The sequence below is a fragment of the Genypterus blacodes genome, unplaced genomic scaffold (genome assembly GCF_046128005.1).
Source record: "Genypterus blacodes isolate CSIRO-AG114 ecotype Tasmania unplaced genomic scaffold, CSIRO-AGI_Gbla_v1 ptg000064l_1, whole genome shotgun sequence".
Classification (NCBI taxonomy): domain Eukaryota; kingdom Metazoa; phylum Chordata; class Actinopteri; order Ophidiiformes; family Ophidiidae; genus Genypterus; species Genypterus blacodes.
The window spans coordinates 1062456-1086973 of record NW_027466876.1 but is presented as its reverse complement, the minus strand read 5'-3'; the positions used below and the strand labels follow the sequence as shown (position 1 = coordinate 1086973).

Here is a 24518-nt window from a genome sequence, read left to right as displayed (position 1 = left end):
GTTGTATTCATGTCAACCGTGACACCATTCACGATGTCATTATGGAGTTGCTAGGGTGGTTCCATTCATTCATTTGATGACATCACTATTGTTAATTTAAGTATTGTTTGTTTAGAGTCTGACACTGTTTCAAGAAGTGACACATCTGTGCTGAAGAGGAAACAAGACGTACACAAGAGACTACGTATGGTAAATACGCACTGATAATCATTAATTTCAATATATAGGCTTGCTTATAACATCAGTGATTAAAGTCTAATGTTAACCTCGTTTGTATTCTCATTCACATCTCACATTATGACTGTGTTTTCCATTTAAATCAGTGCAAGAGAAGATGAGGACTGTGACTTCATCATGTGGCAAAGAGGAGACCGTGATGGTGAGAAGAAGTGAATCAGCTGATGCCCAGGGGATCGACAGCCTGATCGCTCCCTCCACTGTGGCAGTCTTTGGAAGAGTCAATGTCATTCATCTTCTGTAAGTGAACTCCCTTACTTTATGACATATTTTAAGTAAGAGTAAACATTATGTGAAAGGTGAAACCTCTGCAGCCCACCTCCACTGGCTAACGTCAAGCCTGCCAGCCTTTGTCTCGGCACTCCTCCCCCAGCTGTTGGTACTTTGCTGCCTTTCTTCTCTGCTGCCTCTCTTCCTAGGTTATAATTAGCTCCACCAGGATGATTTGCTTTCCCCCTGTGGACCACATGCATGCATCTGGTCCCAAGGCGTTCACTAGAATAGCACAGGGGAACTGGAGGTTCCTCCCCAGATCGACTTTCAGCTCCTATCCTTGGGCAGGTAGTTGCAATGGAGCTTGCTATGGTGTGTATGGGGTGATGGCTAGGACGGCTGCTTTGGAGTATGTCACTGATGAGGCCAGGAAAGATGTTTGAACCTTTGTGCGATGTATTTGAATGGGATTTTGTGAAGGAAGAAATTATTCTAATGTATGAAACCATATTTGTGTGTTTAGTACAAGTCGTTATAACTTTCTGCCCATTCCTGATACAAGCCATAATAAATGTATTGGCAGAGTATTTCTGTATGTGGCAGGTCTGAGAGTTATACTTAGTCTGCTGTTAGGTCAAGTGAAATTAAATTCTATAGCCCAATATATCAAAGGACTTTATGGGCCCAAAACCTCTGCATTGGCCGGGAATCGAACCCGGGTCAACTGCTTGGAAGGCAGCTATGCTTACCACTATACCACCAATGCTTATGCTTCCCTGTTTAGTTGTTGTGAATGAATGCTTTGGGAAAGAGGAATAGATATAAACAATGCAGGTTTGAAAGCCTAAATATACAACACATGATCTCAAATAAGTAAACTAAACAGTAAACTTATTGTGAAGAAGAAGCAAAGCTGTTGTTTAAAGTTAGAAACATTGTGTAACTTGGTCCAGGGCACTGTCAGGAGTTAAAGGGAAAGCTGCCATACATGTGTTTTTGATAGAGGCAGGAAACCCATGGAATAATGGGGAGAACTGCACACAGAAAATATTCTGCTTGTGTTTCTTCCCACTAGCAGGGAATCCAATCTAGGACCTGTAAGCCACTGAGCTGCCGTGCAGCCAAAATATTGCATTGGCTGGGAATCGAACCCGGGTCAACTGCTTGGAAGGCAGCTATGCTTACCACTATACCACCAATGCCTTAATGCAAGACGACAGTCCATCATTTTTCACAGAAAAGAATCTAGTCTTCCTTCTTTGTCTGGCATCTTCTAGGGTTAAAAAGGTTTTTTTTCTTTTGGAAATGTTGTTGTGTAATTATCTTTCATGGGGAAAACATGTCCTTGCAATGGTTTTCCAACATATTCCAGAGCTCATGTGGTGACATGCATCACAGAAGCGTGGCGTTTCTACTGCTGTGCCGCCTGAAAGCTGAATATAACAGGCATTCAGTGATGGTTTTAGGTCCAATGCTTTACGGACTGTAGATGTGGAAATCCCTAAATACCTGTTAGTTATCATCGTGTTAACCTGTGGAATGTTTTTCTTGAACATTCCTCAACATTCCCACTCTCCCACTCCCACGCTATCCCAACATTTTTGAAATGTGTTGCAGGCATCGCAAGAAGTCCGATCAGCTAAATCCTAAATGAACTTGTATGTGTACTGTTTAAAGTACAGGTAGAAGAGACATTCCAGTCACTGTTAATATCTGTCTAACATTTGCACACACACACCCTGGCAAAAACACAACCCCAGCGCAAACTTTGTGGATGGAAAGATGATTTAACAGCACCCTCTAGTGGAAGCCTTGTGGAAGAAGTGGAAGAACTTCATGATGTGAGTTGATGGTGGGACATTGTAAAAGAGGAGACCACTATCAGAAACTGCACTTGCTACTTCTTCTACTAATCATAATGATAGTGGTGAATATGCTCCTCCTCCTCCTCCTCCTCCTCCTTCTCACAAATAGCCTAATTAACCAGCACCTCTGAATATAACGTGTGTGTTGTGTCACGCTGACATCATGATTATCTCTTCTCTGTTTTTGTGAAACATCCAGAGAAAAAGCCAACCTGGCGGTGACGCTGGCCAACGAAAAGGACGATGTCTTGGCTCACGCTTCCTTCTTCGATCATCCTATTGGAGATTTGGTGCCTCAGGCTCACTGGGAGCCTTTCATGGAGAAACATTTCACCACTGAAAAATACACAGTCTGTATTATCATTCATTAATGAACACAACACTGCATTTAATCTATAACTGATTGATAATGACTTTTCTTACTGTGAGCCAGAGCTTTGTTGCTGATCCTTAAGATTTTAACAAGCCAAAATTGTGGCGATCAAAGTGGCAAAGTAAGACCAATTCAATAAAAAAAGAAACTAAACGATGGCTTCAGTCTCCACAGGGTTAGCTCAAGCAAAACAAAGTTGAACTGACCCTTCCCTCTTGTTCCTCTGCAGCCTTTGAGCACCCTCTTCCTCCATCTCTTCGTGGCAGAACCGAGCTTCGCCTCAGTTAGTGTAAAGGAGATAATGAGGTATGAAAAGATAAGGATCTACAGTATATACAGTGCTTTGACACCACTATATTGATATTATTGACACATTTTTATGAAACATACACCAGTTCATGTTTTATGTCTTATCTATGCCTGCTTCTATCTTTTTGCAGGGCTGTCTTTAACGCTGTCACAGAGCTGGAATACATCTGCCTCCTCAGCCCAAATGTCTGTGAATTAGGTAAGAAATACCCTTTACTTTACTTTGTATCACTGTCAGAAGATGTGAGATACAGATGTCCTTATTTAATTCATGGGAAGGTGCTTGTATTCAATCAAAAGAAAGGAATACATAGAAAAGGAAAACATTACCAGTAGTCTGCCCTTTTGACCTCATTGTCTAATAACAAAGACAACTATCTTCTCAGAGGCCATCTTTACATTTGTGTGTGTAGATTCAGCTCTGAATGGGATCTTTGAGCCGATGGACCGTGTCACTGATGCTGAGCCACAGTGTTTGGCTTTGGTCTGCCACAGATATCAACTCAGTCCAAGACTTCACGTCCGGCCAGCCAGGTGATTCAACTCTCAACGCTAGCAGGCAGAACTGAGCCTAAGCGCTGGGAAATTGCCCTCAAACCTGGTGTGTTTACGTTATTATATATTTGTTTCTGTTTAAATAGGATTGAAGACCTTGATGACATTACAGACATGTTCAAAGAGCAGACAAACCTTCATTCAGTGGCTGAGCAACCAAACTTGGAGGAGCTCATCACCACACAGTCTGAGGAAAATCACACCGCTGTTTGTGAGGTTGGTCCCAAATTCTAACCTTTTGATGATGTTAACACACATTTTGAACACTGAGACACAAAGAAATAGAAATAGAACCCTGAGACCTTTTTACACTCATAACTACATCATCACGTTCTTCCGGGAAATTCATCACCACTGTATTAAAGGAAACATTATCAAAACATTACAACTACATCATCACTTTCATCTAAGCTACAGAAAACACATCAGCACTTCATCATCACTGTCCACCAAAGCAGAAATCCATTACCTGAGTCATTTTTCCTCACTGAATATTTCTTTCATTACTGCAATGAGCTGCCCTGTCCTGTTTCTCACAAGCCTCAATATCTATGAAAAAGACTTGTTTTTCATTTTACAGTGCAGCAAGAAAGAGTTTAGACTGCGGAGGATTATTAAACTTCACTAAGCTGTTGTATTTTAGATCCATTAGTTATTAAAACAATCTTCACAGCAGCTGTTAAGAGGAGATTCTAAACATTTATTACATACATTCATTATTGTCTGGTAGCATATACAATAGGAGACACTGACACCGCACGCCTTAATGTGACTTATTGTTATCGCATCATCTAATAAGTTTACACATCGCAGTTTTTCCTCTATATTGTTCCGAGCAGAAGCGTAATAGCAGCACTGCTGATGCTGTGACTCATTGTCAGACCTCCTGCTGGAAGGGTTTTCCCTCAGGACCCCGGTTGGTGACAGATCTGCAACCCCCACACACACACCAAAACTCAGGGTGATGTGTTAATGGCAGCATATGGCAGACGAGAGCTGATACTTGGCCAAGACATGCTCTCACTGAGCATATTGTGTCCAGACATCATGAAGCATTTGGGGTTGTTTGTCTGAATATGTTCTGCATAAACAGTTCAGCGTGCCCCAGAGGGTTAGCCGCTTTAAAACACTTTTTAACTAAGAATGTCCTGAAGTATTCATGTAACTATAGGGCATGTCATTCAGAATGAGATTATTTTTTATTATTATTTATCTCCTGAAAGGATTTGTCAAAGAGAATCCAAAACCAGAATCACTTTGCCAAAACCCAAATACAACTAATGAACACTTCTAGATTAATTTACACAAATGCTTGCTAACTAACTACCCAGTTTTTCTTCTTCTGCTTAATTTGAATCTTTCATAAAATGGACAAGTGTTGCATCAGCACTGGAATACACCAGCCAGACACAAAGCAACATTTGTAAATGTGTGTGTCATCAGTGTTTGTTGTCTCCACAGATTGATGGAGTCACTGTCGGCTTCATGAGTGTCACCGGTTGCGTCGACGTGAAGCTGTTGCACGACATCTATGAGCTCACAGGATTCGACGGTTTGTGCAAGCGACAGGAGACGAACCAAACAGAAGAAGAAACGCTACAAACTGAAACCGTCACTTCAGAGCAGGTAACTGAACTCACAGATGTAATATCATAATTGGTTTTGAGTCTAAACCTGTGCAGAAGTGTGTGAAGGAAGTTTTCTTTGTTCTGCTTGTTTGTAAGAAGTCTCTGTTTGGTTGCAGACCACTGAAGCAGGGAGGTCTTCAGAACATCCCAACGCTTTTTGCATCCAGTTCTTCGTCATCAACAAGTACTATGACATGAGGTAAGTAAGGTCAGTGTGAGGTCATGTTCAAACTGTAACCAAAGAGTTAACCTCAAAGTCATAGAAATAAAACATGTCATTCTCTGTTCAATCAAGTTGTTCAGACTTTACACTCATAAATGGCATTTTGTTCTTTACAAGTCAGCCGTGTAGGTGGCAAATGGGAAACAAATTCAATAAATAATAAAACCGTTAAAAAAGGGGGAGGGCTAATGAGTAACATGCAATTTAAGTCTTTGGCTGACACAAAAACAGACTTGAGAATATTCCATGATTTGAAATATTTGCTGTTGGTGTTTGTGAGCCATCCCGTGGCAGAGCTCCAGAGCTGCAGCAGTCCTTCAGACCGACTGTTAGTTGGCTCCCGCTGCGTTTCTCTCGCTGTCGCTTCACTTCCCAGCTGTTCCTGAATATGGCTTTGAGCGGCGTCCTGCAGAGAATGAGCACGTTATTAATGAGAACTGAGCTTAAAGTGACAGTGAGCTGAAGGCGAGAAGTTGCGCTGGAAGCGGTGGGCAGTTTGCTCAGCCAGTTGTTCCACTACACTGATCACTAGCTTGGCGTTGCTTACCGATGTCGCAGGGACACATATGTTCACTTAACTTCGCCTTCCGTTTCTTTTCCAGATCAGTGGACTTTCTTCCGTATGTATTCCAACTTTTCCCTGTGAGTATCAGCTCTGCGTGTTTCATTTGCTTTGTTCAGGAATCTAACAGGAAGTAAATAGTCTGAGGTCAGAGGTCACTGTGTCTACGCAACAGATTAAAAAAATATTCTCGAGTCCCTGTAATGGCGATGCTGTTGGCTATTCACTTATTTACTCATTCTGTAGAGTAAATGGAAGTTTTGTGTGTCTCAGGAACAAGACTACTGCATCATCACTGTACCAACACTGGCCCCTGAGTTTCCACTGCTGAAGAGTTTCTCCAGGGTCCCACCCCGTCCTACCTGCACCCTCCCCCGTGAACTCTACATCTTCCACCGCGCTGGACTCCTCAGGTGACTCCTAAGGGACCTGATTGGCCTGCATCATACCTTCAGCAGCCTCACACTCTGAAATGAAAACATGTCCTTATTCTGGTGGTGCGGCTGTAAACTGAAATGTTGAAGTGTTTTCAAGTCTTTATAGTAACTATCTGAATTTTGTAAAACTTACTGTGAGCATAACTAGTCGCAGATTTAACTTCTTGACTAAGCCGTGAGCCTGGAGCCTCTGTGTTGCCGCTCTAATCCTGTTGTTGTATGTGCAGGAGCGTGGAGGTGAGGTCATCGGCGTCTGCAGACCGACCCGCTATCTGTGAACTGGTGCAGGATCGGAGTCTGCACAAGTCGCTGCTACACGACCTGGATTATTTCTATGATCACTGCAAAGACACGGTCAGTTACACTGTGATCAGCTATTAAACTCTTTTGTTTTCACTCTACTGAGACTAACCTGGCCTTAAAGTTCTGATTTTCTGTTATCCATATTTTTCCAATTTGCCACTGTGTGAATTCAAACTCACACTAATAAAAATTTAAACAAACATAAATTAACTGCCACAGATAAACATCCAGAGTTAACTTTTTTATTGAAAAGATTTTGAGAGTTTTTTTATGAAGATGAAAATTCAATTGTATTAGAAAATTCAATTTGAGATTATTCTCGATTCAATCAAGACTATGGACATTTTTTCTTGATGAAGTGAAAATGCTTGAAAATTCCTCCACACCTAGTTGTTGTGTGTTCCCTCACACTCAAATTGTGTTTCCCCGTTTTCATGGCCTTGTTTTTCTTTGAAGTGTTACTATTGTCATAGTAACACTGATTTTTCCGATGCTGAAATGTGACTTCCTGTCTTTACAATGCAGCTTTTTATGTGGCAAATGAAAAATCCAGTTTAAAGTAAATTTGTAACATTTACTCTTCAGAGGATTAAGTTAAAGCAGCTTACCATTTACATGCGTTCAAGTATTAAAACTCGTCTCTTTCATTTATCAAAATTAACGATCACAGCATATTCATTCTCAATATCTGGAAATGAAAGTGTGACCTGATCTGGTCTGATCAGGATCGTCTTGGAATAAGGAGAAATAATGGCACGTATGCCAAGGAACAGATTGGAGGGAATTCAGTTGAACTGGTTTTTCCTTTCTGACTGACACCCCAGCTGTCACTGCTGCAGCTCCAAAACTGATAATTACTTCTCAAATGAGAATGCAAACCACTTCATGTGTATTCATGGCACCGGCCTCGTCTCGTCTCGTCTTACATCCAACAATCACATTTCATTTTTCATGCTTCTTTTTTTTGTCTTGTCTTGTTTTGTAGGATGGGATACCGCTGCAGGCTTTTGTGTTGGAAGTCCAGAGTCAGGTGGTGGGAATAGTGATCATTCGAGATGAGCAGGTATGTTCACTTTTATGTACTTCCCTTGCCTATATGAACAAAGATATTATGTTTACATTTCTCTTTCTCAAAAATAACATTTGGTCTGTTGCTACAAGGGTTGATTCTGAGTCTTATTTCAATTTCTCTTCCTTTGCTTTCACTGGCCTGGGCTATTTAACCCCATATTATCATTTCTTCTTTCAATACTGAGGCCATGTATCGACTCATCTTATACAAAAATATACAGTATGTTGTGTATCTAGTTGCTTCAGGGTTGACTGAGCTTTATCATCATAGATCATACATTTTCCAGAACACTAGAACACTCAAGAACAGCCACAAGTAGCCAAAATCAAAACAACAATTTTGGACCACAGTTTATTTTGCAATATACAAAAGAGAATTAACACTTGAACTCTCAATGCTGAATGGAACTGTTCATGGATATTAGTTCATTGAAATGATGGAAGTTCAGAAAAACTGACTGCATGCCACTGACTGTGTCTTCCTCAGGACATCGAGTACATCCGTGCCCGCTACAACATTGAAAATTTCATCTACTTCAGCCATCACCGCTATGAGGAGCATGCTCAGATGTGCCACTTTGTCATTGACCAACCCGTCCAATGCTATACCAGACACTTCCTCAAAGAGACGCTACGGCAATCTGATAAATCCTGCATCTACTACCGTATCTACCCACCGTACAACAACCAGAAGGTGGGTGCAGAGGGACCTACAGGCCCTTAGTCTGTGCACTTGTCTTACACATTTTCATTAGTTGGAGAAGATGAATCAGTCAAAAGGACAAGCAGCAAATATGCAGTGCAATCAGAGTGATAGAAGACTGACCAAAATGAAGGATTTCTCTGTAAATATCTTGAAGGTGGACACTTTTTATAGAGTGCAGCCCCCCCCCCAGTAAGCTGCCTGTCTCTGGGGTCAGGGCAGCAGGTGCTGACAGTGCCGACAGCTCCACCTCTCCACACCATTACAAGACATCTCGTCCCTGTGTAGAGGCCTCTGCTTCCTCTGCTAATTACCTCCAACAAACAAGGAGCAGATTGGGAGATGATGATGTACAAATAGAATAATGGGAGAAGCTCAGCAGAGGAGAGACTTGGCTGTATTTGTTCATATTGAAGTGGATGAAGTAATGAATCTGGAGATGTCACAACCAGTTTATGTGACGCATCAGCCAAACCCTTTCCATCCCTGACACACTCACACTTTACGACCTATCCAGGCTCTCTAACACCCTGCCTACTCTCCTCTTCTCCTCTAAGAATTCCTGCGTCCACCTTCTGGCTGATGTCCTCGACTGCATGGTCCCTGTTCGCCCACGACGCCAGATCATCTACCCGCTGGAGGAGCTTGGCATCAACGCCCCATCCAGACAGATCACCAAGGAGCAGGTGGGCTCAGTGGCAGCTGGCTGACAGGGTGCAGCCTGCCAGAGAATGCAGATGAGCTGAAAGCTGCTGGCTGCTCAGAGAGGGTGGGAGGGAACCAAGCAGGAGCATGAATTTGACCACTAGAGGGTGCTGCTTCAAAAGAGAAAGGGTTTGAGTTTCAGGAAAATCCAGCAGAGGAAGCTGTGGAACACAGGCACAGTACTAAATGTTTTTCTGCCATCATATATCTGAAAGGAAATAATATAGATTTAACTACAGCTCTTTCTAGACATTTTAGTTCCTAGGTAGTTGTCATCAAAAACAAAATTGCAGTAGCTCTTTACATAACTGCAATAGTTTAGACGACTCACATGTGTTGTTCATTGCTTGGGCTTCTTCTTCTTGCTTTAGTGCTTCACTCTTTAACAGGAACTCAGAGCGACAGAGGCTGTTGCACAGTGTTGATTACATTCTTCTGTTGCCATTTTGAGGGTCAAGCTACTTTGTCTACAAGAAAGGAAACTTGTTTTAGTAATTTTCGACTCAAGTACTAATGTTGCCCTACCGAACGTTAAGGGACGGCTCTAAACTATATATCATAAAACAGAACTATGAAAACTATATTTCAATTTAGAACAATAAAGGTTAAGTTGGCTTTACTTTGGATACTTGAGTACATTTTACTGATAGCGCTTTAGCCTGGATGACTTGTGTAATGCGGTATATGCTTATTTTCATCGTGCTCGTAGTTATTTTTATGCCAGGTACGTCAAATATTTACCACATGCAAGCAGTGCTCTTTTGACCCGAGGCGTCACCGTGTACACTCGCATGTCCATTTCACTCCATCACATTTAGCCCCGCCCTTTACTCTTTGGTAACACAGCAACCGTGATTTCCCGAGCAGCATGGAGATAAGAGCGCTCCTCTGAGCTTTGTGTCAGCCTTCTGATGGAGGCCTGAGCCTGAGCGCTGGCACATTAATCAAATTTAAAGCACCTGTTCCCTCTCTGTCAATACAGGATCATATTACACCGGGCCATGGCCATTGTGTTTAGGAAAGGTGAGGCATCACCAGGATGATAAGGACCGCCGCACCTGCTCCACACCACACACACACACACACACACACACACTCATCTGTTTAAATTACATATTATTCAGATGCAGGCAAGCTGGCATTTAATGTAGGTTTGATACATTTAAAACAATAACCAGGCTTGTTTTCTTAGAGATAAATGTCAAAATGACAAATAAAGGTTAAAAAACAACATTCAGAAACAACAATTGTTAATGAGTTGATTTGATTATTTTGGAAATATTGTTTAGAAGTGTTTTAATGGATGAGTTTTCTAACGTCATAATCAAACACATTCTATGTAAATACATCTGTTTGCTGCTGTAACCTAGCAGCAGCGGCACATACATTATGTGGTCGAACTGTTCCTAGCAAAATAGCACAAAAATAGATTTCATGTTGATTACTTTAAGCAATTTAAGTTGCAGGGGGAAATCCTTTGGCTAATATAGTTTCTGTTGTTGTTGTTAAAAGTGTGTCAGGTGGTGATCACATACAAAACATTTCTGTAATTAAGAATTTCTGGAATTTCCTTTTCGAGATTTGAGAATTTGATAATATTTCAATGTTTGATTCTTCACTTCATTTATTATTTATTTATCAATTCTAGAATTCAGAATGATGTCCAATCAGCAAAGAAGAAGGAGTAAAAGTAGTAATAATCGTGTGAAAGAATTTTCCAGAATCAAATGAGATTTATTATCTGTGGCTTCAAAAGATAAACACGGAATCAACAACAAGTATAACAAATAAAAAATATGCATTATTTTGTAAATAATTACGGATTGTAGCGGAAGAAAGAGGTAAAAGGTTTGTTGGTTTGTTGCCATGTGAGTGTCTGAGTTATAATGTGTCGGCTCCTTTTCTAATATAATGGAAAACCCTGAGTGGAACGTGGTTGTAGTGTGTGACAGATGTCGGGTATGTAGGCCCTCATGGAAATCATTCGAATATTACACAAAGGTTAATTCCACCCTCGGGTTTCCCCCTTTTTGTGTGATGCAGTTTTCCATCCAACAAGATGCATTGTGGGCCCAATCTACCTAATTATGGATGATGAAGGAGCAATTAGCCGAATGAGATCTCAGAGTGGACCAGAGATGGTAGGCGGTGGAGGGAAATTAGACCGTTGTGCTCTCTTAATTCCTATGGGAATTTCTTTTAATTGTTTTGAAAAGCTGTCCGTTAACTGTCAGGTCACAGGTTCGATTCCCGCCACGGTGGCTGTTACTTCTGCCAATAACGAACAGACAATTTTAACCTCTCTTTGAATCGGTTTTGAGGGAAAGAAATCAAGTAAACACGGTTGTGGTCAGTGTCTTGATCGATGAGCGCCTACTCAGTTGAACAGCCACAGTCTGCATCATCACCATCTGTTCACCAACCATGCACTTACAACTAGAGCCCATACCTCCACCAAGGCCTGTCGGTCCAAATGGTTTTGTAAGTCCAGGCATTTACAAATCTCATGCAAACAAAAGAAAGCAGCAGTTGACCTGATGGCGGTGCTATGACAGCAACACGTCAATAACCTCTGATCTTGCCACAATAAAATAAAAAAGCGGATCTTAGCATCTCTCTGAGCACATTTCCTGTTTCTTCTTCAACTTTGACCTCTTACATTTCCATTATTCCGTCTCTTTCCGTATGTAAAGAGCTGTGTAACTTTGCACTTTTCCCATGCAGCACTAGACAGTGTAACGTTATTATAAGAGCTTCATTCGGTAGTAAGATAAGATTCCAAAAAAAGGCGCTTTCACAATTATTTTTGGCTGAAAGGTTTTTAGTCTGAAAGCTGAGCCGTCTTTTTAGGCCGAGTAAGTGCCTGATTAATGCAGAATCCAAATGTGGACTACATTTAAACTCAAATATATTGCTTTTAGAGGTTTAATGATGAGGGCAATACGCACTTGAGTCAACATGAGGATAAAATTGCAACAGGAAATTGAAGAAAAATGTAAACTTTGAGAGATTTTGCCTTGGTTATAGGAAATACAACACAATAAGTTTGAATTTTTATGTAAGTAAATTAGTGAATGAATCTCTTGCTCTCTCTCTCCCTCCCTCTCTCTCTCTCTCCCTCACAGCCGCCGTTTGCCCTCAGCCTCCTCAGTAGAAAGTTGACCCTGGAGCCAAAGGTCACCGTTAATGCCATGATTGTGGTGGTAGGAGCATCAGACACAGGTTTATCGTTCCTGGAGGTTCTTGCTTTCTGGTGAGTCTGCCTCACATTGTGGTTCTCCAACGTCTTGTGCCTTTTGAATTAAGATACAGTACGATTGTTGGTTGCTGCGTCTCTTTTATTTCTTTATCTTGATTTATTCCAACAATCCAGTCGGTGGAGGCGTCCCTTGACTCCTGTTCGGACATGCTGCGTGTTTGCCTTCATGCTCGCTTTGTGAGATTACAGTAACTACTCCGGCAAATAATAATCAGAAGCGCACGGCTGCTGATCCTGAGCGAACTGATAGCTGCCAGGCAACCAGGGTCATTGTTCACAATTTAAGCAAATACAGAAAAAAAACACATTTCCCATTGACATTTGTAAACAGGACTGACATGATAACAAAGTTCCACTTATCTAAATCAGAGCTGGAGCACAGAAAACTGATTTCAAGACAATAAATCTGGACGACCAAGGAAAATTAACTCGGTCTCTTCTGTGAACCGTTCTGTCAAACCATTAACAGTGAGTGTTAGAAATGTTGCAAGATGTCAGCCGAGCTTTATATGTCGTTTTTTTGTGCAAGTGAATGCACCACAGCTCGCGGGGGCTGGCACATCAGCACTGTGACGGGCACACACAGCTGTCAGAGACCTGGCATTCAGTAGGGCCAGCGCTGGCCCTCTTTAATTAGCCACTCCACTGTTTCCCTCGTCAGGGATCTGCTGCAGCGATCTGTGTTTGCTGTCACTAATGAGTTGACTAATGAGGCAGTTAGTGTCCGCTCAACTAATGGTGAGGCGGCGACGCATTGAGAGGGTGAGTGATGGGTCAGCTTCGGCCTGCTGGGGCCCCCTTATCAGCCCTGCCCAAACGGCCACCCCGTCCCTTCCCACCCCCGACTCAGCCTCCCATGTGCTCACTGACTCCAGCCTAACACCACCACCCCCCCTCCCCCATCCCCCACTCTATTACCGACTGGGATGGGGTCAGCCAGATAAAGAGCTCTGCGGTGGCTCGGCCCTCTCCTTGCCTCGGTCAGGCTGCAGGGTCAGTGTTGGACCGTCTGTCACCGGCTGATAACAGCTTCAAATCCAGGGCCTGGTAATTTAGTCATGTCCAGACACCGATAATGGGCCTTAATGCCTCAGCGCTGTGGCATAAATCCACCTTCTGCTGCGGATTAACAAGGAAAGTTTGACTGAAATGATTGTCTGATGGTTTTTATTGTTGCTGTTTACATGTTCTCTTTAAAGGAAAGGATCAAGTCACTGGCGGCACAAAGCTTACATGCAATCCACATCTAAGAGCCAAACTAGACTTACTGTATTCTCCCTCTCTCCAAAATCTGACACACAGTGGAACCATTCTCAACACAACATCTACTCAAATCTCACATATCGGTTCCATTCTCACCAACTTCACGTCTGCACATTCAGAACCAGAGCTGTGATCAACATTCCCTTCCCCTGATGTGTGATGTCACAAATAGGCCATTTGTGTTGCGTACATTGTGATACTGGCTCTACTGGGGTAAATGATTTGCACGCAATCATGTTGACTACTTGTGTTGCAGTGGGATTCCATAACCATAAAAACGGCGACAGCAGGTCATATTATTGATTTGGTGAATTGCCCTTTCCAAAGGGGGATGAGGATGAGTCCACTTCTCCAATTCATTTAATTCAATAGTGTCTTCTATACTCCTTCTACCGGGATTTAGACAGCTACAGGGAACGTTATACAATGGGAGAGAGGCCAGAATGACTAGAACGAGACATCACATGACTTGGGGACATCACATATTACAAATTCTGTAAAGACATCGATCTGTACAGTTAAAGTCAAACCTCCATTTGAATTGATTCATCTGTGAACTCTTATCTTAGTAAATTTTAATGGATAACAATCTACAGTATCATTTTTGTGAAAAACCTGCTGCCATTGTCTACAATTAACCCTGCGGTGTCTGCGGTCATTGTAATTTAGCTTCACATACAAGAACAAAACTCCTTTATTTAATATCTTTAAAGCCATTAAGATTTTCATTTTCAACATAAGTGTGAAATGTAATGGATTGCACAGATTTATTGGGTTGAAATGAATATATTTGATCCCAAACAGACCAAAGTCAAGCACTAAATGTTGTTCCTACTCCTGTCCATTAATTATTAAAGGTTTAAATAATTTAAGGTTTATTTAGGCAGCCTGTCTGGCAGTCTGCAAATTCATTAGATTCAGAGATTTAAGGGCACACGGGCTGATATTAAAAGGTGTGTGTGTAAGGTTTGCCATTTGTTTACCACCTACAAAATCTTTCCAAACAGAATTCTGGCTGAAGTCAAAATGACGGTTTACAGTTTTCCTTTATTTTGTCAACAATAAAACCTTTATTTCACTCAAATTGGAGACTAAATAGCAGTGGTTGTGGGTAAAGAGTGACATACTTTAAAACGTCAGAATCTGCATGTGTAGCAGGTTTTCTCCTCTTATTTCTCGTCTGAGTGATGAGTCAATCCTAAAAATAAGCTGTCACCGAAAGCAGAGGATCATTTCCCAGCATCTGGTGGTGCAGAATGTGTTTGTATTAGCTGATCTGAGCCGACGGGCGTTCATTCAGTAAGAAGATGAGATAGGAACGGAGCTCTGTGTGATAAGATGCATCCTCCCACTATTCACCAAATATACGAGCTGTGGCTGCCGTTATCACTAATGTAATGTCCTTTAGCGCACAACAAAAGAGGCCATTTGCATCACAAGAGACGTTTTATACTGCTGACAGTAAAACACACACACACAGGGGTGGGAGGGGGGGACCAACAATTACATCAGCATCCACTGCAGGAGATTTCACACCGCTCAGAGGACTGGGTGTTTAGTCTGTGTACTGTTTGGCCTCACACACACGTTTTGTAAGTTGCCTCCCTCACAATTTCTAACTTAGTGGCATGGGAAATTGCAGTAAACCTATTTAATGTGAAAATTGCAATCAAAGTCGTATTTTCAAGTCGTAAACCCAGGATTCTTGAAGCTACACAGGAATCACGATATTCAGTAGCTCCTTGTCTATATTTCTTCATGTATAAACAGTTAACTAGTCAAATATCTTTCAGTTGTGAATGTTGTTTATTCCTTGTTTCACTTTTGGACCATTGTAATTTGTTATAGTTACAAATAAATAAATGAATATATCTTTTGAAATTGTCCAAAAATCCAGAAAGCACTTGAACACACTTAAGTCAAATGTACCACTTCATCATTAGGTACAGTCTATACCAGCTTCAGATGAGCACTTGAATGCAGCATTGTGTTCCAAATTTAAACGTTGCCCCACCACAAACGTAAGCCAAATGTAAGATTCTAACCTGGCCTCACTCTCAAATTGATTGAATGTTTTTCTTTGTTAGCTGTTACCTCAAGAGGTTTCACAGCGTCTAGAATCTATAACAGCAGGCCACGTCCAATTCTGCCCAGATTGTCTTCCACTTTAATGGTCCGGTTACTAAACTATCAGCAATTATTATTAAGGGGCCAAAGGTCAATGTTCAGATATGTTACAAACATTCCTGGTATTAGATTAAGACCCAGGCTGCAAAAAGGAGAGATTTCTGTTCATTCTTTACTTCTTAATAATCTCTTTTGACAGCACCTAGAGCAGCCCGGCTTTCAAATTCTGCTACACAACCTCTGAATGGAGACCATAATTATTGGAGCCATTAAATTTCTTCATCCCTTGAAAAATGTTCCTCTCTTCACCGGGTTTACTCTGTGTTCTGTCGATAAGTATTTGTGCTTTTTCAGCCTTGTTTGTTCTCTCGCAGCCCTCACCTGAGATTCAACAACCTGACCCTCATCTCAACCCATGGTTTCCCAGGCAACTACGATCATGATAACATTGGATTTCTGTCCTCAAAGTGAGCGAATTTAACAAAATGAGACATGAAGGAAGAATAATGTGTTTTGGCATCTTAAAAGGCTTGATTGGTAAGTTCTGAGCCTGGCCAAGGATCTGTTTTCAATTCAACACACTTTATCCCGGCTTCAAAAAGTTCTCTGCATGCTGCTAAGATGTCTTCACCCGAGGCCAAAATGTTCCATTTAAAGTATTGTTGGGAAGTCAGAGAGGCCAAATCAGGTGAGTAAGGGTGCTGAACTAGTTCAAAGCTCACAAATGTCTGCACGTACCTAATAATATTGGTCTGGTTTGTCCATCTTGTACAACTAATCCAGCCTTGAATACCTCTGGAACTGAGCTGAACTTAGAAGTACAGAGCTCAATACAGGGAAAACAATATCATAATTCCACAGACATATTACAGCGCTACCCTCTTCCTGGCAGATCATAACTTATCAATCAAACACTGTAGGTAAAAGTCCTGAGTAAAATACTAGTAAACACTTCCAGCATCTGTTCAGTTTCTACATCTTCGTGTCAAACTGCTCTTTCTTCCTGCAGCTACACGTACAGCAGCAGAGAGCTGGCTCACATCCCTCTGCACTGCTGTGTCAACATGGTCACTGGAAAGATGGTGGCCATCAACAGGGAGGCCAAATACGTGCTGGTGTCTGATGGTAGAAAGGTTTCCTACGATCACCTCATCCTGTGTACAGGCCAGCAGTACCAGGTGAGACAAAGTGCTGATGACTTTGACCCTTTGTGCTTTTTATCAACCACACCACATAGTTTCATATTACAGCTAGAATCCAGAAAGAGAATTGAGACTAAATATTTAACCACTGAATATTTATTGTTTGGTATATTAAATCAAATAATGAGAAATTGCCATTTTAATTTTCCCAGAGCATAAAACAATGAATTAAAGCTACAATTTGTTCAAAAAAAGTGAATTTCCAGTCGTATGTATGACATCATAGATGACTTCAGCAATTGATCTTTGGTCAAAATGCCATCGATTACTTTTTATTGAATGAATGAATATTTCTGAGCAAGTAGAGGTTGAATACATCAGATACAGAGACTAAATGAGGAATTTTAAGAAAAGAAGAAGGATACAATGTTATTAATTTCACTACAATGTTTCTCACTTATATTACTTTGGTGGAATTGGTTTCAATTGAAAACAAACTATTTTTCAGTACATAATGACTTATTAGTGAGGAAATATTTGAGCTGGTTTTGTTTACAGTATTAAATGTTAAGCTTTATTTATCTCTGCTTTTGTTTGTAATCTTTGGTCTCATGCTTATTCTATGTCTTTCTGTAGGTTCCTTGTCCCTCGGGTGTGGATTTGAGCCAGCCTATCACAAACAGCACCCTGCAGCCTGAATCCCAGTCTGGCATATATGATGGCGTTGTACCGTCTAACCTCCTCACCCTCAACGACCCGTATGACTGTGTGGCTGCTCGCCGCTGGCTGAGTGCCAACTTTGTGGAGCTGGAGGGTACGACAACACCTTCCTCATGGACACACATCGCCCCCCAAAATTAATCCATAATCGTATGTCATTATTCAGACTGTCTGCACCGTAGTGCTCCGGTATAATTAGCACCTCATTAGCCACAGAAAAATCTTTCATCTCTGTGAATCGGGTCGGCCCTCTTCCATCCATTTTCTAGGATCGTATCAGTTTCTGAGAGCCGGGCTCTTCAGAACAGAGAAAAAACATACACAGTGTCATTACGCAAAATTAATCTGCTCTCTGAAGGAATTGTGCAGTGATCTAAAGTGAGGCTATTATAAATACTAATTAGCAGATCCCAGTCATAAAAAGAAACCATTAATTCATGCAAATTGCAATGACAGATTAAAGTGGATACCGTGTTTATTCCATATTTCAATAACAACAGAATGGGCCAATGGAAATAGAACGTGAAAGACATTTTTTAACATTACAATCAAGCAGAGCGGTTTAATTCACTGCTATAGGTCTCGTGCTGCATCATTAGAGAGATTCAAAACAAATGAAACGCAAAATACGGTAGTAAATATTTTTTGTACATAGTTCTATGACTAATTAAAAGTGTAAGCCTGAAGAAGTGAGCAGAGGAGGTCATAATTACAGATGACAGCGACGCTTTTTTGTGCTCGTGGCCTTGAAAGACTCACAAACAGCAGCAGCGTTCTCCTCTTTCAGCACCATGGACAGAGACATGCAGCGAGTCCCAGCAAATAGCAGGAAAACTGAATAGCTGTGGGTAGAGAGAGGAGAGAAGGAAAATATACAGTGCAAATCATGCATTTGTGAGCGACATGTCGGGATTTGGTTGATTGTACATGGTGGAGTAAATGTTGGGTCTGGACTTTCCAACCTGTAATCAAATGGCTCTTCACCACTTTTGTCGTGGAGAGTGTGAATGACTCACAGAAGAATTTTCTGAAATCAAGTACATCATTTTCTTTATCTTTTTTTAAATTATCCAAAATTTCCAAATCCAAGCAATCTTTGTTTTTTCTTGTTTTATTTTATATTTTACTTCTATTTCAACCTCTTATAGACATTTCCTGCTTAGCTGTTGAGAGATGTCATTTTTAGAGTTTACTATTTATCAGTATGAGAAGAAGTCATAGTTGGTTTGGGACAACAAAAGCAACATTTCTCTATGTGTTGAAGCTCATTGTCATCACAAAGACCTTTCCTGGCCCTTTGGCAAAGGACAGAATCTCTCAGGAAATCACTCTTTTTGAATTTTGGCCAGTTTCCATCCATATATTGTTTCATTTCCATCCATATGTGGACTGCATAGTTCACGGTTCAGGAATTTGAGGGCTCTTTTGTACAAACAAACACAGGGAGCTTTATCCCATCAATTCCCAAGGCCATTTGGTAAGCTGAGCAGACCGGAATAGCGATGTTCATGTGGAGATGCTTCCATTGAATAGAGAACAGAATTCACAGTAAACCTCTCTTAGGCAATAAAAGAGCTGCCATTTAAAACGATGTAGCATTTTATTTATCATGTAATACTTCAGGGTCTCTATTACTGGAAGCTATACAGCCCTTTGCATTTACACTTTAATTAGATGACCCACTCAAAACTACAGTTATATGAACAGTGATCATGAGGAAACCAATCCTCTCAGCAAAATACTCCCACCAATATTGAAATGTTATCTCAATGCTTTTCAATGCAGAAATGAGAGTGGTCACATAGCTCATACCTCCACCTACCTCCGTACCTGACACCTTTTTTTGCCAATACAACGCAGGACTTGGACTATTAATTCATGGAAATCATTATACTAAACATGTAACTCAGAGAGACACACAGCTTAAGCACACTCCCCTTCCACACCTACTGGCAATTTGTATTTTCTATCTGGGTCTTTATCTTAACTCAAATGTCAACTGTGCAGGTTTAGCTGACCGTGGTGTTTACCGCTTCTTTGTGTGTCTAGATAACGCCGTCATTTATGGGAACAGCATCGATGTGTACACCACCGTGGAGACTTTGCTCGGCCTCGGCATCCGGGGACCTCGTCTCCATCTGGCCCTCCCTCCTTGCGAGCCGGCCTTCTCCTGTTTCAGCGACCCCGCCGTGGAGAAGGCTGTGGTGGAGGCCTTGACCAAAGCCGAAGTCCAGGTTCATCGCAGCTGCTTGCTGGCTCGAATGAACAATGGAGAAGATCCAGATCCACTCACGTCGGTGTCTTTCACGACTGATGGCGAGCCCCTCCATCTGCAGTGTGGTGTAAGTCTGACCTCAAACTCTGCTGCTAGGTTCTGTTGACTTTATGAGTCACTACAGGCTTGGTTATGTGCTTTTACTTTCATTTGAGTGTAAAACAGAGGCATGTTATATTATCCTGTCCCTGCTTAGTGGAGTCCAGTTGTTGGCTCATTTCCTGTTCCTGGGGTTGTACATCTTCACTATTGATAAACACCAAATTCCACATATAAAGTGATCAAGAAATTACAAAAATACTTTGATTTGACTTTCTCTTTCTTTAAGGTATTCATCAACCTCTCCAATAAAGGAATCGACTACGATGCCTTCAGGAGCATTAACACCTCCTTTCTGGTGTTCAGTGGTAATCTAGTGATAGAAAACTTTTTCCAAACCACCGATCCTGCCATTTATGGTGCCGGGCCTCTCACCAAATTCTCTGCTCGCTACCACACTGATGAGTGGACCCACTCTAACTTCAACTCCAGGGAGGTGGGCCAAGGCCTCGCGGCCAGGTTGCTGCCCCTCTTTGACCCCACGCTAGAACTCTGCGTCGAGCCTCCGTCCGACATGGATTGTGTCATCCCAATTTACAAACAAGCCAAGATTCAAGGTTTGATTCCTATTCTTGATTGATAAAAGTAGAAGTCTGGCTAAGGTCAGGTTAAAACGAATTGTCTCCCTCGTGGTTGATGAGGACACAAGAACAATACATTTGTTGTTCCGCTGTTTGTTTTTCAGTCCATCTGCATTTTTTGTTTGTTTCTATCCACGAGAATTTACAGTGCAGACATTTTTTCATGATGCTTTCATGGAATATTTTCCAATCTTTCACTATGCAGCCCCTGCCCATGTTGTTGTGGCTGACACTCATCCCGGCTGTAACAAAGCTGTATTGTGTTCCTGAGTATTCACAGCGTAACCAAGCCCACTCCACGGGTCACATAAACAAAATAACCACTCTCTGCTCCGCTCCTCTCGCACAGGAAATACAACTGAACTTTTCAGAGGGATTTGAATGTTCAGCCTTGTATCTGAGGCCATTGATCAAGCTTTCCTTTGGAACAATGTAAAGCTTATTAGTCTAGAGGCGATTTTGTCCCGCGTTTATTTTCCACTGCACATTTCTGTTGGTATTATTTTGTTTGGAGAGCGGCGTCTTTTGAATTTTAGATTGTCCATGGCAGTGTTAAAGGTGTGTTCACATCAGTAATGCTTGTAAACACAATATGAAAACAGTGTGTTATATATCTGCTATGAGCATCAACACACGAAGGGCAGATTGTCCATCAATAGAAATTCTTCAATCATTTCACAATCATACCTTGTTGCTCACGGATTTCTGTGTGTTATAAAGTGAATCTCTGTACTTGCTGAAGGTCTGTAAGAAGAGTTTGTCATATCCAATCTGACCTTCATGTTGTTTTCCTTCCCTCCTCAGGCGGGAAGCTGCCTGGAGGTTATCAATACCTGCACGTTGCAAAGCCGTCTGCAACGGACCAATCGGCCTCTTCAGTTCAACATGTAAGCTTCACTGTCCAATGTCTTTGTGTCATCGTTTGCTTTGTGCTTCAAGTTTCCAAACGGCACAGAGTTTACCTTCTTGTCTCGTGTCTTTACAATCAGGGCAAAGAGATTGTGACGGGACAAGTGGAGACGGGGAATTACTTCTGGTTACGTCTTGACTGCTACGAGACGGTGGAGACTTTCACCTGCCTCTCACTGAAGCCCATCCCCGTCTCCAATTACCTAAGTCTGTATGGCAAACACCAACAGCTGCTAGGCCAGCTGTCCTGCCAGCACGACCAGGGCCTCATACACAACCTGTACAGGTGGGACACCGTGTCACAGCAACACAAAAGAAATCCACATTCAACAGATTGTGTGTTTTAAGGAGCAATTTGGTTTAAACTCATTTCTGTATAGATTTTGTTTTCAGAAATTTACACTAAACAACGGAAGAGAAAACTTCCTAAGAGCTAACAAAACACAATGAAGATGCACCTCCTATTTTTGCACCCAATTTCCACCAGAATTTTCCCACTATATTACTCAAATTCACAATCTTTTATTTGTCTTTTAAAAAAGAAGAGCAGTGAAGCATCCAGGGTTTTATTTAGTCAACAACAGATGTCATTTTAAGGTATTTTGTTTCGACCTGAGTCATATTTGTGTCGTTTTCACCAAATTTGGAACAAACCATATTTGAATGCCAGAACAGAGGCTTTACAGATGGATGTTCTTTGTAATTTGTCAACATTTTCTCATTCTAATCTTGGCTTCTTAATGACTTGAGTTAATCATACATAATTTGGGAAGATGGATTAAATAACCCTAGTTTTTGCTGACTCATTCTAAACATTCCACTGTAATATTCCCAGACAGGATTCACATTTCCTCCAAATATCACATTTGCAGATTCCCACACGGATTGATCACCACGTGTATCAAAATAACACAGACAGCAGGACTAAACAGGCGAGAAGCATTTAGGCGTGCAAAGTAGCTTTTGTCCACACACTGTCTTGTGTGTTCGCTGGTGTGACTTTGGGGCGTGTGTTTTTTGAAATAGCGGGTGACCTGCTTCTGAGGTTTCAACACAAATGACCCCAGACATGGACGGCTATTGTCCCCCGGCTCCTAATCTGTTTATGCAGCTCCCCAATCTGTCTTTCTGCTCGGGGAGGAGCAGACAAAGGGCGAGCCACCCTGCAGTGGTCACCGGGGTCTGAACAGCACTTATTGAATGTGGATACCTCACCGAGCCCTGTCATGCTGCTGAATGAGCTGACTCTTAAAGTCATTGTTAGAGCTGACTGAGCATCATCAACCGTTAAAATAATTGATTGACCGGGGCTGCGGTTGGGGTTATTCAACGACCACAATTAGTGGAGCTTGTGTGTGTGTGTGTGTGTGTGTGTGTGTGTGTGTGTGTGTGTGTGTTTAGTCTTTCTTGTGTTTGGTTACAGAATTCCTGGGAGGGTTTTCCAATACTGGTCCTTTATTAGTCAATAAGACAGTCCCCTCCATAGACCTCTATAAGGAAATTAATATATGCTTAGAACATGCTTTGACTTTTCTGCTCTGGTATACTTTCTACTTTCCGGTTTGAAAACATTAAAATGGTTAGTGTCAGTCTCTATGTTTACCTGCAAACAATGTAAACACGGATAGCATTAATATGATGTGTTGTAATAAAGAGTATGAGAGTCTGTCAGGTGAGGAAATGCATGCAGTGATTTGCTTACTTTGATTAAAATGCCTCAGTAAAACCATTTACATCCATATAATCGAGATCTGTCGCTAAGATTTATGCTGATTTCAGTCTAATTATGGCTGCAGTCCTGGACCCAGAGGACATCGGCTTAAAGAACCATAATTTCAGAAGCAAATTGGTCCCGTTTCCTTAAACGGCCCTGTGGAGATGATGAAGGACTTTGTGTCTTGCAGCTTCTTCAGACAGAGATGGCTCATGGCCGTTTATCACGACCGCTTCCCTGACTTCCAACAGGAGCTTCAGCAGATCTTCACAGCAACTCAACTACAGGTTTGTTTATTTTCTGAACGTTCATCATTAAACACATCAATCATCCATGTCTTTATTTCTCTTTCCTCCTGCTTTCGTTGAGTCTTGTCTCTTGGTGTCCCTGCAGGATGGTGAGTCCATACAGCAGGTGATCCTTCAGCTCGTGGAGGGGAAGCTGAATGTGAACGATCCAGCCGCCTTCCTGCAGGAGATGTTTGAGCAGAACGGTGGACAGGGGGTGCTGACGAGCAGCACAGTGAACTATCTGACCTACAACAAGAACCTGCTGCCCATGTTCGCCCGTTCGGGGCAGCTGTGATCGACACACCCCCAGGCTCTTTGGTTCTGTCTGTGCAGGTGGGTTGTTTCAATCTAAACTGTGTGAATCAGAAGTGGGCATTTAGAGCAGAAATGTTAATAGAGCCTTTTGGATAAACAGCAGTTTGATTAATTATCATATTTAAATAATTTGAGATGTTTCTAGTTTAAGAAAGTCCCAAAAAAATTTTAAAAAGTTTGTAATAAATTCTTATTTTCTGAATTCTTTAAACCCTCACAGAATAAAAGATTAATAACAGAATGCAGATTTATATTTTACATTAATCTTTGCTGTTCATATAAGCAAGACTTTCAACACATTGCTCTATAGCACCTCTAGCGGCCAGAAACACCACAGGGACCTTAACTAGTGTTTGATGCAAAAACTTTCACATAGCAGAAATCAATTTATTACAATATGTCCCAACCTTTACTTTAAGTGCGTGTTGAGAACTTTTTAATGAGAAATTGCTGCTTCAGCCGATTAACAGGCTGTTCCTGTGTTTATGCTTTAAATACAAACATGTTTTATGATACTTAATGTCAACATCTTAGAGTGCTCCATGTTTTATCTGATTCTATATTTTGTGAACGTTTTTAATGTAGTTGTTAAAGCAAAGTATTACATTACAAAAGCATCATGCATCCTTGAGTTCAGTGT

The 24518-nt window shown here is 41.5% G+C and overlaps 1 protein-coding gene and 2 non-coding genes across 3 annotated transcripts; 1 reads left to right on the top strand and 2 right to left on the bottom strand.

The window, feature by feature from the left end:
- Positions 1–115: 115 nt before the first annotated feature.
- On the top strand, positions 116–24310 carry cfap61 (cilia and flagella associated protein 61). Its single transcript, XM_076155084.1, has 25 exons — positions 116–189; positions 324–477; positions 2515–2665; positions 2918–2994; positions 3129–3196; positions 3411–3531; positions 3639–3768; positions 5014–5178; positions 5297–5379; positions 6006–6045; positions 6239–6378; positions 6633–6756; positions 7691–7768; positions 8264–8470; positions 9037–9165; positions 12310–12437; positions 16208–16300; positions 16843–17011; positions 17612–17789; positions 19745–20037; positions 20299–20626; positions 21455–21549; positions 21640–21845; positions 23464–23560; positions 23667–24310. Exons 2-25 carry the CDS (start codon positions 335–337, stop codon positions 23856–23858), a joined length of 3435 nt encoding a protein of 1144 aa, XP_076011199.1. The 5' UTR covers positions 116–189; positions 324–334; the 3' UTR covers positions 23859–24310.
- trnag-ucc (transfer RNA glycine (anticodon UCC)) lies at positions 1145–1216 on the bottom strand. Its single transcript has one exon. It is a non-coding gene; the product is annotated as a tRNA-Gly (tRNA).
- trnag-ucc (transfer RNA glycine (anticodon UCC)) lies at positions 1581–1652 on the bottom strand. Its single transcript has one exon. It is a non-coding gene; the product is annotated as a tRNA-Gly (tRNA).
- Positions 24311–24518: the final 208 nt, after the last annotated feature.

What these genes read in the sequence shown, in the direction of transcription:
- cfap61 (XM_076155084.1), top strand. Translation starts at nt 335, where the DNA reads ATGAGGACTGTGACTTCATCATGTGGCAAAGAGGAGACCGTGATGGTG. An exon ending in TGATCATTCGAGATGAGCAG is followed by an intron (nt 7,769 to 8,263) that starts GTATGTTCACTT and finishes TGTCTTCCTCAG; the next exon opens with GACATCGAGTACATCCGTGC. An exon ending in ATTGGATTTCTGTCCTCAAA is followed by an intron (nt 16,301 to 16,842) that starts GTGAGCGAATTT and finishes TTCTTCCTGCAG; the next exon opens with CTACACGTACAGCAGCAGAG.